Genomic DNA, 14396 nt, shown 5'->3' with positions numbered 1-14396 from the left:
GGAAACGTGTTTTAGAAAAAGTTCTGCTAGACAAGCACTTATCCACCTATTTAGAAACACTCACTTTTACTTAGATTTTTCTTCAGTCAAAAGGCTGTTTCCTTTCAAACATTTGAATTTTAAATATCTTGTGCATAAAGAAATCATTAATTTAGTCATCAGTTTGAACACAATCCTGTATCAGTGATACAGTTATGATTTAAAGCTTAATTCTTCATAACATTACATACGTGCAATTCTCATAAGAAATACAAGAATAAGAATTATTTGGTAGATGTACAATTCTTAAACATGTTATTGCATGACTTACCTCCCACTTTTCAGATGCACTGTTTCCACGCTTGCCTGATTTAATTAAATACAGTCTTCCTGTACCATCAGAAAGGGTAACCCATGTGGAAGATGAGAAGTGTATTGAGGCACAAAGGCGATTATCATAAGCTGTCAAGTCTGTAGGTAGCCTGAAAACTTCTCTTGGTTTTTGTAGAGCAGTGTCCTAAAGCAAACAGTCACACACTAAGACTTTATGAAGTATTTATCAATTTCAGTAAGTATTACAGACAAAGTAAGAGTAACAAATCTCAGCAGCAATTCACCAGTTTCTTTTTTGCAAATATGCTCAACTGCACAAAGCAGGTAGCAAACGTCATTCCCACATTTGTGGAAAAGGTGGTGGAATTTCATAATTCAGTTGGTTTCTATTTACTGAAAACATGAGTGTTCTATAATTGACATTTCAGCACTCCATTTTTTTTCCTTCCATTTTACAGCACTAATTACATTTTGCATTGAAAAAAAAGGCTTTTCACTTCTTTTCCCCTAGCATGCTCATATAATTAATCACCTACCTTAAATAATTCTAGTCCCAGTAAAAATGCGGAGACTTTAAAAGAAATGAAAGTCACAGAACTGTACTCAAACTAATTCATAAAAACTCACTTCTAAATTAAAAAGAATTTTAGCCTATTCTCTTACACAACTGGTATTTTCAAGCTGATATGTAATTTCTCAGCTTTCCTAGAGTGGTTATTTTATTCAGTAAGTTAGAGAAGTAACAATTGTGATTAGCTAGCAAGGAAAAGCTGTACTAATTCATATCATATTTGCAAATAACTTTTCCATCACATTATGATTATACTACGCATCAGGCGTAAATTTATTTAGCATCCTGTGTCAGTGGCACACTGCAATCTTATTTTTTGTTTTTAAGCCAAACATAGATAGCATAGATAGTTTTTGAGCATGAATAAACAGAGACACTATAATGAACAAAGTGCACAGATGATACAATTCTCCAGTGAATAACAAATACATGTTTTTTTAAAAAATGATACATATCACTAAATGTTAAAAAAAACAAAACAAAATGGAAAAATCCAGTATTTCTTGCTGCATAAACTTTCCACAAATCAGCCTGACTGAATAATATTGCAAAATGAATGTTAGATTACCAATTTCGTCTATATTTCTAGTAATTGTTCTCAGAACTCCTGCTTTAGTTCAGCGTTGCCTTCTTCATTTCCTGCTATTTCTAACAGAAGAAACTGCTTTCCTGCTGTGAATTGGATTTCCAGCTGTTGTCATTAAGTACAAAGGCATGTCTTCCAGGGTATCTTTTAGGGATTATTCTTTATCTTGTGCCTTCACTCTTACATACAGCCCTTTCTTTGCTGAATAAGACTTTGTAAGTCTCAGCTCATTATTTGGCTTGCAGAATGTCAGCAACACTGCTGCCTGCTTAGAACTACGATTTACCTCCCTTTTTTGAGTTGAAGTAATCTCTGAATATCCAAGAGGCTTGTTAGAAAAAAAAAAAAACCTGGCCAAATCTTTATGATTTGAAAAGAATTTGGCATCACAGTTTAAAAAATGGTCAGGACATGCTTATCAGCTATAGAGCTTTATCTGCTACTTACTAAGCAGATCAGGCTGCAGCATTAAGAGCACAAACAAAATATTCTTACAGAAAAACATAAGATGCAGACTGGAGATTCAGCAACATCATAGTCAGATCTCTATAATCTTTCAAATAACTGAAATAGAACTTAATTGCTTCAAGTTTTGCAACTGAACTAAGTAGTTGCTAAATAAAACAGGCTGTCAGTCGGTCACAAGTGGGGTCCCCAGGGACTGATACGAGGCCCCACGCTGTTCAACATCTTCATAAATTACCTGGATGACACTAAACTAGGTGATGAGGTAGACATGTCACAAAGGAGAGCCATCTTGCACAGAGACCCAGATAGCCTGGAAGAGTGGGGTAGCAAGAACATTGTAAGGCTGAACAAAGACAAGTGCAAGGTCCCGCACCTGGGACGGAATAACCGAAGAGCCCAGTACCAGCTAGGATCTGTGTGTCTGGGGAGCAGCTTTGCTGAAAGGGACCTGGGGTTCCTGGTGGACAACAAGCTGAACATGAGTCAGCAGTGTGCCGCTGCGGCAACAAAGGCAAATCGGATCCTGGGCTGCATCTGCAGGAGAATTACTAGCAGCGGTAGAGACGTGATCATCCCACTCTATGCAGCATTTGTAAGGCCACACCTGGAGTACTGTGCCCAGTTCTGGTCCCCACAACTGAAAAAAAGACATGGTCAGACTGGAGAGGGTCCAAAGGAAGGCCATGAAGATGATCAAAGGGCTGGAAAACCTGCCCTATGGAGGAAGACTGAAGGAGTTAGGTCTTGTCTCCCTGAAGAAGATTCAGGGAGGACCTCATCACAGTATTCCAACACTTAAAAGACAGCTACAAAGGGGCTCCCTTTTCATAAGAAGTCACATCGAGAAGACAAGGGGCATTGGGTAAAAGTTACATCAGCAGAGGTTTCATCTTGACATAGACAATTTTTTTGCAGTGAGAACAATCAATGACTGGAACATCATCCCCAGGGACATGGTAGAATTCCCACCACAGGAGGTTTTCAAGACGCAACAGGCCAAGGTGCTAGATAATCTCATCTAGGCTCATTTTCCCATGGAAGGTTGGACCATATGATCTTTTGAGGTCCCTTCCAACCTGGGCTGTTCTATGATACTAAAAAAATGGTGGACACTAACTATGATTTTTAAAAAAATAATAAGTATTCACCACCTTGCCCCTTATACTGACTGATAGACTTCAGGATCTGATGCGGTCTCCAAAAAGGTCTTTCAGTAATAACAAACAAAACCAATTCCTGTTGTTTCTGTGCTGTATCTTAAAGAAATGTTTCTCATGAAGTTGCGGTCTTTTCCCCTCATCTCTCCGACAGTTTTATATAAATCATAAATAAAACAAAACTAAATACAACAGGTTTCATAGATACTTTGCAGGCTAGCGTACCTACACATATTTGAACAAATAAACAATCATCTCTGGGAAAAAAAGGTGCCTCACTGGCCTTTACAGATCAATATTTCCCTTTTTAAACCCAATCTATCTTCTTAATTCAACAACAAATAGATTATGTTGAGAACATAAGTAATGGTCATAGAGCCAATTAAACTATTTTCAGTTTTATTTTACTAGGCTCATTTCCAGTCAGTTGATCTACAATCGTTTTAGAAGCTCCACAAATCAGAAAACTCTGCTTAGCAATAAGGAAATTCTTCCCTTGTTACTAAAAATCAACATTAGTGTCACAAAAATGAAAAGATATTTAAGTAGAAATACATTTTTAAAAATAGAAAAACAGAATTTGAAAGAAAAACATTACAGGAACAGTTTTGAAGATATTTACAAGTATGTTAAAGGAAGCACAAACAGAAGCGTATTTTTGTATTGAAAAGGGGGGGGGGACAAGTATTTATCTATTCTGTGCCACACAAAATGCACTCTCTTAGTACAGTAAGGGTGGGCTTGAGACTAAGAAACAGCAGTGAAAAAGTATTGGATTAAAACAGTGTCTCATTACAGGCCCCAGAATTTCAGCCACAAATTATTATAATATTTTCTAAGCATCTCCTGTCCCTCTGTCTTCACTTAAGCAATGGATAGCTTGAGGGGTGAAATCATCTATATACGTATCTACTTCTAGTAAAAGAAACTCATTCTGATCTATAAAATAAGGCAGTCAAAAATATACATACAAAGCACCATCTTTAAGAGTTCTTTGCACTTGTGCACGTGCATGCAATACAGAAAGAGTACATTTGTGCATGCAAAGCATGCCATGGCCTCATTTGTTGAGAGTCCTGTATTTGAGGGGATTTCAAATCCTTCATATTTTCCAGATGTTATTAAAATCAGATGTGCACTTAAAACACGTTCGAAGGTAAGCAAGATAAATTGGATTTGGCTAAGTACCATTTTAATAAGCAACAGCAAAAAAGACCAGATGACAGATAGCCTGCCTGCCTTTTGGGCCTACTTGAATTTGTATTAGAGATTACTGTGTACTACAAAAAGGTACAAGGGCTATTATGAAACTTGCAATGGAAAAGATGCAAATTTGATTTTTAATTATTGGAAGCATTCAGGATCACTTTGTAGATTCAGTTGCATCACTATGCCCCTTGAACTATTTCACTAATTTATAACACATTCAGGAAGGGAGAATGAAAGAATTAAAAAAACAAACAAACAAAAAAACCCCAAACCAAACAAACCCACAACCCAAACAAAACAAAAAAAAATCCCACAAACATTAGATACAAAGAATTTTGGCTTCCTCATCTTTTACTTAATTTTAAGGTTTCACTGAAAGGCAGTATTTTCTACAGTAAAAGTGTTCCATTGTAACTAGCAAGTTGTATGACTACTGTGCCTAGAAAAAAAAAAAAAAAAATCAAAATCCCATGCATCTTATCATAGAAAGACAAGAAAAAAAATCAAAATCCCATGCATCTTATCATAGAAAGACAAAACATCAGCCTGCTAACAGTGATTTACAGGGCTATACTATGTAACATTACAGAAGACCACACTTTTGTCAGCCTTCAAGTGATTCTTAACAGTAAGCTTCAAATAGTTTTAGATGTAATTAAAAAAAAAAAAAAATCAACTATCAAACATTTAATCTTCTAAAGCCCACATCAGATTTATCAGCACTGAGCAGGAATGCCAGGACTCAATACATCTCCTGAAAAAAGTGAAAAATAATTTTCATTACACATCACAAAGCTTCCCTCTCAATAGGCAAGAAAGGAAATGCTCTTATTCACAGCCCTTCTGTTCACTAATTTAACTTTAGGCATTTATTAGAACAGTCTCTAATCTCAGTCTGACAATGAAAAGGATGGACTTACTTGAAGCTGAAACAAAACCTGTCCTCAAAACCCTTCTCTGTCAGACTTCTTTTTTGACTTACTGTTTCTCTGTTCACCAGCTGGTTATCAGGAGTTAATAGTAACTCCCTACTTCAGAAGTATGAGGGGATGCTGAAATACTATATTCATGTTTTATACGAGTAAGAACTGGCTAAAACAACTACAGTCATTTTAACAGAAGTCAGATTTACTCACTGTAATTAGCTTTAAATGACAGCAACAGTTTGTTTAAAAAATAGACGCAGCTTCCTGTCAGACCCAGTTCTTCATCTCCCTTCACTTCTCTACAAAAATTCTTCGTTTAACTATTTTTCACTCCCCAAGTCTCTCTCTTACCTCTTCCACTGGCCTTTAGTTCTAGCTCTGCCCACTTCCATACTTCTTGACAGTGCACTCTGCTTCCTTTTGGCCTCTGCCATTCTGTTCGTCTTCCAGATTTCATCTGGGTGCCTTCACTATTACAACCACCCCTTTCCTTTCAGCCGCTCGTTTGCCTCACCTGCCTATGGCACTAACCCTGATTTTGAGCCTTTTAAGCAGCCCAGGTTTCAAATTTGTACAGAAATTCTGAGCAAACAGTTCCTCCGCAGGCAAAGTCAGGCAGACCAAGCCTGGGTGTACTCCAGTTGCTCAGGATAAGGAGCCAGTGTGCTTGTACAAGAGGTAAAATGTAAAATGCAAGCTTAAAAATTCCCTCTGTTCCTGACTCCCCTGCGCCAGGCTCCATTTAAGTAAGCGTGTCTTAGCTTACATAGTTAGAATAGTGAAATTTTACTTAGGTTCTTTGGCATGCCTGTAAGATTTAAAGTGGCATGCCTGTAAAATGTAAATTTTTTAAGTTGTACTCAGAAATTGTATTGTTCCAAAGCCACAAACTGTTTGTCATACTGTAAAAACAAGCGATATTTCGTAAGAGATTTAAAATAAGAATGAATTTTCCAAGGAAAAGACAGGGAATGAGAAAAGAAAAAAACATACCAAAAGAGAAAGGAAAAAATAAAAGCTGTAAGTTATATGGCAATTTCCACAAAGTAGCCATAACAAATATAAAACTTTGTTTTTATGAAAAATCAAAATATCTAGGCATTGGACACGTCTCTAACTGAGCAAAAAACCCCACAACCCAAAAAAACCCAACTCAGTAATCCTGACACTACACTACCCATGGGGTCTTTAAAACAAAGTACTGATGAGGGCTTATTGAATGAAAGAAAATCAATAGCTGTAATAGAAGAATGTTAAAGCTTTTATGTAGTATTTCCAGTCAAGTTAGGGTAACAGCTTTCTCAAGCCAGTATTAAAAAAACACTGGAATACCCATCCATCAACTTAGAAAAAAATGCTCATGTTGATAATTTTTCTTTTTCAGTTATGTTTGATGTTGAGCAAGTGGCAAGGTATTATCAGACTTCACAGATGACATCTTTTTAAACACCTAAGTTGCAAGGGTAATTCCTGATTTATGGATAACTAACACACTGCCATATTAGAATCAAAGTTGCAACAGAAATAGGAAGCAGAACTAGAAATAGTTACGTGTTAAAAAGCCTATGTGTTCTTTCACTTTGGATTTAGGATAAGCATGTTAACCTGTTTCACCTTCTGTTTTAGAGAAGACTGACATTAATTTTAATTGTGGCCATTGCTAATTTGTAAGCTATACTTGGCTGAAAACTATTATTTGTAATATACATATGACTAATACAGGGCCAGGCACATTTGTAATAACACACCTTGTTGATGTTTCTGAATACACATTCCTTTTTATACATATGCAAACATGTTTCCTTTGCAAAACAGCACTGTATTGCATATTAGGACACAAGATGGAGGCTATTTATTTCACTAGAACTCCTGACAAGATATTCACCAAATGCCATTTTCTTGAAGATTCCAATGGACCCACCAGTCCTAGGGAAGAATATTTATTATTTCAATTTACTGCATATAAAAACGCGAATTACTGCCTGCCAGAAAATCCTTTATCTGGTTTATCTGCTAAGAAAGAAATTTACACACTTTAGTGCCCTCCTAATAAAGGAATGTATTGGATGTCTGTGCTGTGCTGGCACTGGGGAGCTGCAGGGCTGCCCCGTGCCACACAGCCACTTCCAGCTGGCTCCAGTGGACTGGCCGCAGGGCACAGCTGAGCCCGTCAGCCAAGACGGTGGTGTAGAGCACAGGTTCGCCTGCAGCCCTTGGAGAAGACCATGGGGAAGCAGGTTGCTCCCCTGCAGGAAGATCACAGTGGGACAGATATTCACACTGCAGCTCACGGAAAGCCTGTGCTGGAGCAAGCTCCTGGCAGGAGCTTTGTGTGGCTTTGTTGCCCATCACAGAATCATAGAATGATTTGGGATGGAAGGGACCTTTAAAGGTCATCTAGTCCATCCCCCCTGCAATGAACAGGGACATCTTCAACTAGATCAGGTTGCTCACAGCCCCATCCAGCCTGTCCTTGAATGTTTCCAAGGATGGGGCATCTAACACCTCTCTGAGCAACCTGGTCCAGTCTTTCACCACGCTCGTCATGAAAATTTTTTTCCTTGTGTTTAGTCTAAATCTACCCTCCTTTAGTTTAAAATCATTATCCCTTGTCCTGTCACAACAGGCCTTGCTAAAAAGACTATCCCCATCTTTCTTGTAGGCCCCCTTTATGTATTGAAAGGCCACAATAAGGTCTCCCCACAGCCTTCTCTTCTCCAGGCTGAACAACCCCAGCTCTCTCAGCCTTTCCTCATAGCAGAGGTGTTCCATCCCTCTGATCATTTTTGTGGCCCTCCTCTGGACTTGCTCCAACAGGTCCATGTCTTTCCTGGGCTGAGGACCCCAGAGACGGACACAGTACTCCAGGTGGGGCCTCACCAGAGCAGAGTAGAGGGGCAGAATCACCTCCCTCGACCTGCTGGTCGCACTTCTTTTGATGCAGCCCAGGATACAGTTGGCTTTCTGGGCTATGAGAGCACATTGCCCGCTCATGTGCAGTTTTTCATCTGCCAGTACCCCCAAGTCCTTCTCCTCAGGGCTGCTCTCAATCCCTTCATCCTGCAGCCTGTATTGATACTAGGGATTGCCCCGACCCAAGTTCAGGACCTTGCACTTGGCCTTGTTGAACCTCATGAGGTTCACACAGGCCCACTTCTCAAGCTTCGGCCCACTTCTCAAGCTTGCTACTTGCTATCATCCTACTCTATTTTTAATTGGCAATAAATTAATTTCATTTCCCCCAAGTCAAGTCTGTTTTGCCTGTGACTTAATTGGTAAGTAGTCTTCCTGTTTTTATCTCAACCCACGAGCTTTTCTGTCTTATTTTCTCCCTGTCCTGTTGAGGAGGGGGAATGAGAGAGCGTCTGAGTGGGTGTCTGGCAGCCAGCCAAGGTTAACCAACCACAAGGAAAAAAAAACAAAACACAAAAAATGAGATTGTGACAAGCCAGTGTTCACAAAAGGCTTTCCCTGACAAGCTTCTTTCTTTTAGACGTTCCTACTGGGAATCCAGATGATCTCAAAAGATTTGGAAGAAGTCCCAGAAGATTATTCTGTCTCAGCAAGAGTCTGCCAAAGGCTCCAACTGCCTATATGTTCTATGAAAAGTGAAAGAACTATTTTGCAGCTCCAGTTCTCAGCCTACCATCCTCTGCAAACCTGTATTTCCTGGAAAATCTAGAACTACCATTTCAGGATTTCTTTCACCTTAGCCCCAGCCTAGTAATTTCCACTCCTAGAACCTTGCACAGAATAAGTCACACTCTCTCAAAAAATCACACATCATCCTGTGTTTTCTTTTGTCCCACAGGGTTAGAGGTCAAATTCCTTGTCAACATGACAATGGATATTTTCCTTTCCAAACCTGAAAATTACATGTAGTCAGTTATAGCAATGAAATAAGTTTAGGCCAGTACTCTGTGGACTGAAGAGCAAAATGTTCTGTGGAGTCTAGAGAGAAGAGTATGAAGAGACTCCATAAACTTTAAACATCTCAGCAGTATACAATCACGCTGAATATTTGATTAACAAAAGGTTAACGACTTTCTCCTCCACCCAACTCCTTTAAAGATTCCTTCTATTTAACACTCACACAGTCTAATTAATCTTATGTCAACCAACATGATTCCAGAAGTCAGATTACAGTAACTGGAAGAAGTTGCCACACCAAAATATATGAATGAAACAGGAACAGCTATAGAAGGAGGAAAGTATTAATATGTGACACATTTTGTATTTTCCAGAATTATATTAATCTCATAGCAGAATTCAAGTGACTTGTTACATAAAATTAACATTGTTTTATGTAAAAATCAAACATCAGCCCTGAATCATTTACTGCCAGAGCAAATCTTATTATGAGAATTGAGTATTGACATGTTATTACCTTTCTCAACATAAAATGTTAACTAAATAACTGGTTATGAATGAAGCATTGCTATTTAAATTAGCTAACAACTGGATACAGTTATGGACTTCTTTTTTCCTTCTGCATAGATGAACATTTAAGAAGCTATACTTGATGAATTCAAAAGGATTGAGTTAAAGTAATGAAAACAAAAAATCCTACTTTGTGGTGAAAAACTGCAAGCATATATTTACTGTTCATCAGGATACAAGTCAAAATTGTCAGAGATACAATCTTACTCTAAATTATACATTCAAAGCTAAGAAGACATTGTGATAGCTGCAAAATCAGTGCCAGTAATGCAGTCTTCTATTCCTTAAAGACCAAGCACTACAATTGCATGTACCAGAAACACCGTGTCCACAGAGGCGTACCCTTTCCCCTCCAGAAAAATGAATGACTTTGTAATGGAAACTAGTGCATCCATGCATTAAAATGGCTCAAAAGAAACATAAAGTTTGACTACTTAAGAACATCAGTATAAAAGCAGAGAATTGTCATGTTTTTCAGACTCGGTCTAGCTTGCTTACACGCTATTTCAAGTCTGCACAGGACCACCAGCATCTTTTTGCCTCCAATGAGTGATGCCCAGATTAACCTATTAATATGTAAAGGCTTTCATTTCTAATTCTAATGCGTACAGCTTCTTTCTCTCCTTATATCTACAATGACTGGATTTTCAAATTAGCAAACAGACAAACACCAAGTAACATAGGGGAGAAACAGCTGGCAACTAGAAAAGAAGTGTCCACTCTTTTCTTCAGCTTGTCACTGTATCTCTATCTTCCCCAGAATGGAAGCAGATGCAATACCATTTCAATACTAATGCAATACTACTAATGAAAAGATGTCAGAAACCTCACTTAAAATCCTTTTATCCTTCCTGTTGAACTGCATTTTTGTTAATCTATCTGTCTTCCTGGCAATAGCTTCCCCCAATTTTTGCATTTGAATCCTCCTTGCCATATTTTCTATCTTATCTACCCTCTACCTTTTCAAATTCAGTAATTTTTAGAAAAAGTTTATTCTTACCAGAGTCACTGACAGATTCATAACCCTTCCAAACTGATCAACATAGTAGACATTATCCTGGTACCAGGAATCAAGGTGAAGATAATTATACATGCCAAAAGCACGCATGTGGTCAAGGGTATATTGATCATCACGGAGTTTCACTTCTGCTACAGCTGGGGGGGGAAAAAAAAGACTATATTAACAATTATTTGTTTATAATTTAATTATTTAAAGTTCAAACTAATAATTTAAAAATAATTCTTCCATCCTTAGTCCATAGGTCTGGTTTATTTGAAGAAAAATACATTATGTGTACATAGGTTTAAAACTTCACCATGAACTTGGAAAGCAGGTTATCCACACTGAAGGTCACTGCAGTCATTCACTGTGATCAAGTAATAACTATTACCATTTATAGTGGCCCATACTGTCTCTTCCCAACATGTGTTGAGATCCAGTTTGTCAATAACCCACACAAGATGAAACACACATGCAACAACTAAGTAAAACCTACTTTTAAGTCTGCTTGCAAAGGGCACGAATGATTCCTGATATGTACATGGTACTACAGTAAGGGAAAAAAATTCTGCTCTATGGTAACTCCAAGAAAATAACAGCCAAAAGAAATATCCCATCTAACGACATGGATTTCATAGTCTTAAATACTGAACCAAGCTATCAACACTTGCAAGGCAAAAGATCAACACAGTACAAAGCAGAATTAGTACATGGTCATTACTAAAAAAAACTATGTTCCTAGCACTCCCACTGAGGTTGAAATCTTGAGAAATGTCCAAGATACCACCAAAATTTCAGACTAAGCTTTTTCTAACTCAAAGAGGCTGTAAAGAATGGCTACTCGTTATAACGGTACCTTCTTCAAGGCAAGAAGCATGCTACTTACAGTCATCCACTTGAGCAAGATTTTTCCAAATAGGAAACCTCTCCTCAGCTACCAGTAATCACAATGGGGGTTATCTTTCTAAGACTAACCAAGTTTTTATTTAAACTAGCTTCAGCTCTTTCTTCCTATTCCATATCTATACAGAGATCAAGCAGCTGTAGTCCCAACATCTCAAAATACAAAAAAATCTCAAGTTTTAGCAAAGACATTAGCAGAGGTTTAGCCCATCCTTCTGCAAATAGTTACTTGCAGTTACTGTCTCAGACAGAATGGAATTCCAGTTCACTCTCCAGTACAGTCATCCCAGGATCCTTAGCTTCCCTGCAGAAAGTTTATCTCCAAGTTCACACAACAAGCAAAATCCTTTAGAAAGTTATAAGTAAACTCTGTTAGCCCATGATGATTAGCCTTCAAACCCAGGGTATGGGTAAAGCACCTCAAGGCTAATCCTTCTCATAGCAACAGTTATTTTTAGTTCCTACTTTTTCAGCTTCCACTTTCTTCTCTTTTCTGCTCAGAAACAGAGCAAAACTATTTCCAGTATTTCACTTCTATCCACCCCCATAACAGGGACCATTCACAACTCTATGCAGCAAAACCTACTGAAGAAGCAGTAGTTTATTCTACTCCATCAGAACACCAATTACTGCAAACAGCAGTTCATTTCACAGTGCAATCATTGCTACTGCATAGCTATCACAATACCATCATCAGATAGTCACTAGATGGCTCAGAACTGACCCCATTAGAGATATTGGCTATTAACATAAAAGTGGCTATAGGAAACTATGCAAGATTATACTGTCTGATTAATTAAAAAAACCAGTCATACTATACAAAATGCTTGCAAAATGACAGTATAATTAGCAATTAGTCTCCTAATCACTGTTGATATTTGGAAACCAACAGCATTAATTCCACTCAGCTCAAATCATTATTCATATTCACCACACAGGAGGGATTTCCGTACCTCTGCAATTAATAAATTGCTGTTCTCCAAGCCACGGCCCTTCAAAAAAAGCTAGAATATCAACAAAGGAGTGAGAAGAGAATACACCTGTCATAATGGGAAAAACTGCTACCCATTCCAATTTCTACTTTAACTAATTAGAATATTTTACAGTAAATTTCACTGTAAAAGATATTAGAAGGATGTGTTGTGAAAACGTGTTTTAAAGCTGTTTGTACAATCAAGCTTTATCACAGAGATATTTTTCTCAACACGACAAGAGATGATGCGAATAGCCTGTAAACAATTAAAGACAAACCAAACATAATCTACCATAATTATTTTCAGTGAAACCAAGTACATGTCATCTACTTCCTGTATAGCTACATTAACTGATCTGCTGAAATTAGAATACACATGCGGAAGCACGTAAAGCTTTTTCAGCACAGAAAGCCTAAAATTGTCTTATTTTGTAAAGCTTCCTTTCTCCACTTCTCCCCCCTGAATAATAAGGGGTCAGGAATAGGAGATTCAAATCCCTTCCATAATTGCAATATGCAATTAATTCTTCATAAACAGAAGTCAGAAACTATATAATTTGTAGGTGATTTTAAACCAGTAAATCAAACAAATGTGTACTCTACTGTCATGAAACACTTCACATAAGGTTATCAACTGCTTGCAGAATGTGTCCTGTATATATAGCTCTCTGCCAAGAAGTAGTAATTGGAGAAACTATTCCATCCTTGATTAATTGAAATTCATTCTGTGATCAAGTGAAATCTGTGCACAAATGCCATCTGCTATCACATACCACGTGCTCAGATAGTTTATAGGAGATTTTACACTAGGAAGAAGTTCATTCCTTCCAGGTTCAAGTTTTCTTGATGGTCTTTGGAAAATGAGGAGAAAACCAACAGAGCTGAGTGGGAAAAAAAAATTAAGGACAAAAGAGAAAAAATGAAGAATTTTAAAAAAGTAAATTCAGAAAAACAGAAGTTAATATAAAGGGAAACAAAGAGATATTTCAATCACATCATCACCTTATTCAGTCACATAGTTCTGGGTTTTTTTGTTTGGTCAGGATTTTTTGCTGATTTTTTCTTGTTGGGGGAGTTGGTTTGGGTTTGGTGGGGTTTTTTGTTGTTGTTTTTTTTGTTTGTTTTTTTGTTTTTTAAGAGTCACAGACTAATTCACTAGCTTCAACTGAGTTCAATTAACAAACAGCAGTTAATGACAGCTATATTCATCAGAATGATACATGGTCTCCTTCAAGTTTCTGGTAAATAAATCTGCACTACTAAAACCCAGGAACATTGATTCATACTCTGTCACACCAGAAAAGAGAGCAAATATACAGAACATATAAATTAAATCTCAGCTTTCAATATTATTTCCCAACGACCCTAGTTAGGTGTGATATTTCAGACCAGTACGAAGAAAATCATGCCATTTTTCTAGAACTGTATTTATCTCCAGCTCCATACTTAAAAAAAAGTAATTTCAGTCAAAATATTTCAAAGATAATTAAGCAAAGATTTTTACTCACACCACCTTTACTTAAAAGCAAAAGCACTAAATACAAAGCAACTCATAAGAACCAACAGGAGGAGTAAGATATCCCTAACCTAACTGGATCTTATTATAATTATTACTCTGCACTGCAAAAAAAAAATCTCCTCTGAATAAAGAGTACTATTACGGGACTTAGACTTTAAATGAATAGTGAAGTCTTACATCTGCCATCAAACACCATAAAGCAGAACTGGGGAAAAAAAAAAAAGTGGAGAAAAAAGGGTGAGAAACACCCCTCACTCCCCCTCCAGTTTTAGATGTTTTACTATACATCAAAACAACTTTACAATACCGAAAAATATGTAAAATAATTATAT

At 37.4% G+C, this 14396-nt stretch overlaps 1 protein-coding gene across 2 annotated transcripts in view; it reads right to left on the bottom strand.

Annotated features, from left to right (window-relative positions):
- NUDCD1 (NudC domain containing 1) overlaps positions 1 to 14396 on the bottom strand; it is a 55346-nt gene that overhangs the window by 35478 nt on the left and 5472 nt on the right. For both annotated transcript variants that reach the window (XM_087747364.1, XM_087747372.1), the window contains exons 2-3: positions 10670 to 10824; positions 311 to 496 (exon numbers count right to left, since the gene is read on the bottom strand). In XM_087747364.1, the coding sequence (XP_087603490.1) occupies positions 311 to 496; positions 10670 to 10824 (341 nt within the window). The remainder of the gene's footprint in view (positions 1 to 310; positions 497 to 10669; positions 10825 to 14396) is intronic.

This window comes from Nipponia nippon, unplaced genomic scaffold (genome assembly GCF_047370975.1).
Source record: "Nipponia nippon isolate SJK-2023a ecotype South Korea unplaced genomic scaffold, ASM4737097v1 scaffold_1, whole genome shotgun sequence".
Lineage (NCBI taxonomy): Eukaryota > Metazoa > Chordata > Aves > Pelecaniformes > Threskiornithidae > Nipponia > Nipponia nippon.
Note: the sequence above shows the minus strand (reverse complement) of the source record. Positions and strands in the feature narration are given on the sequence as shown.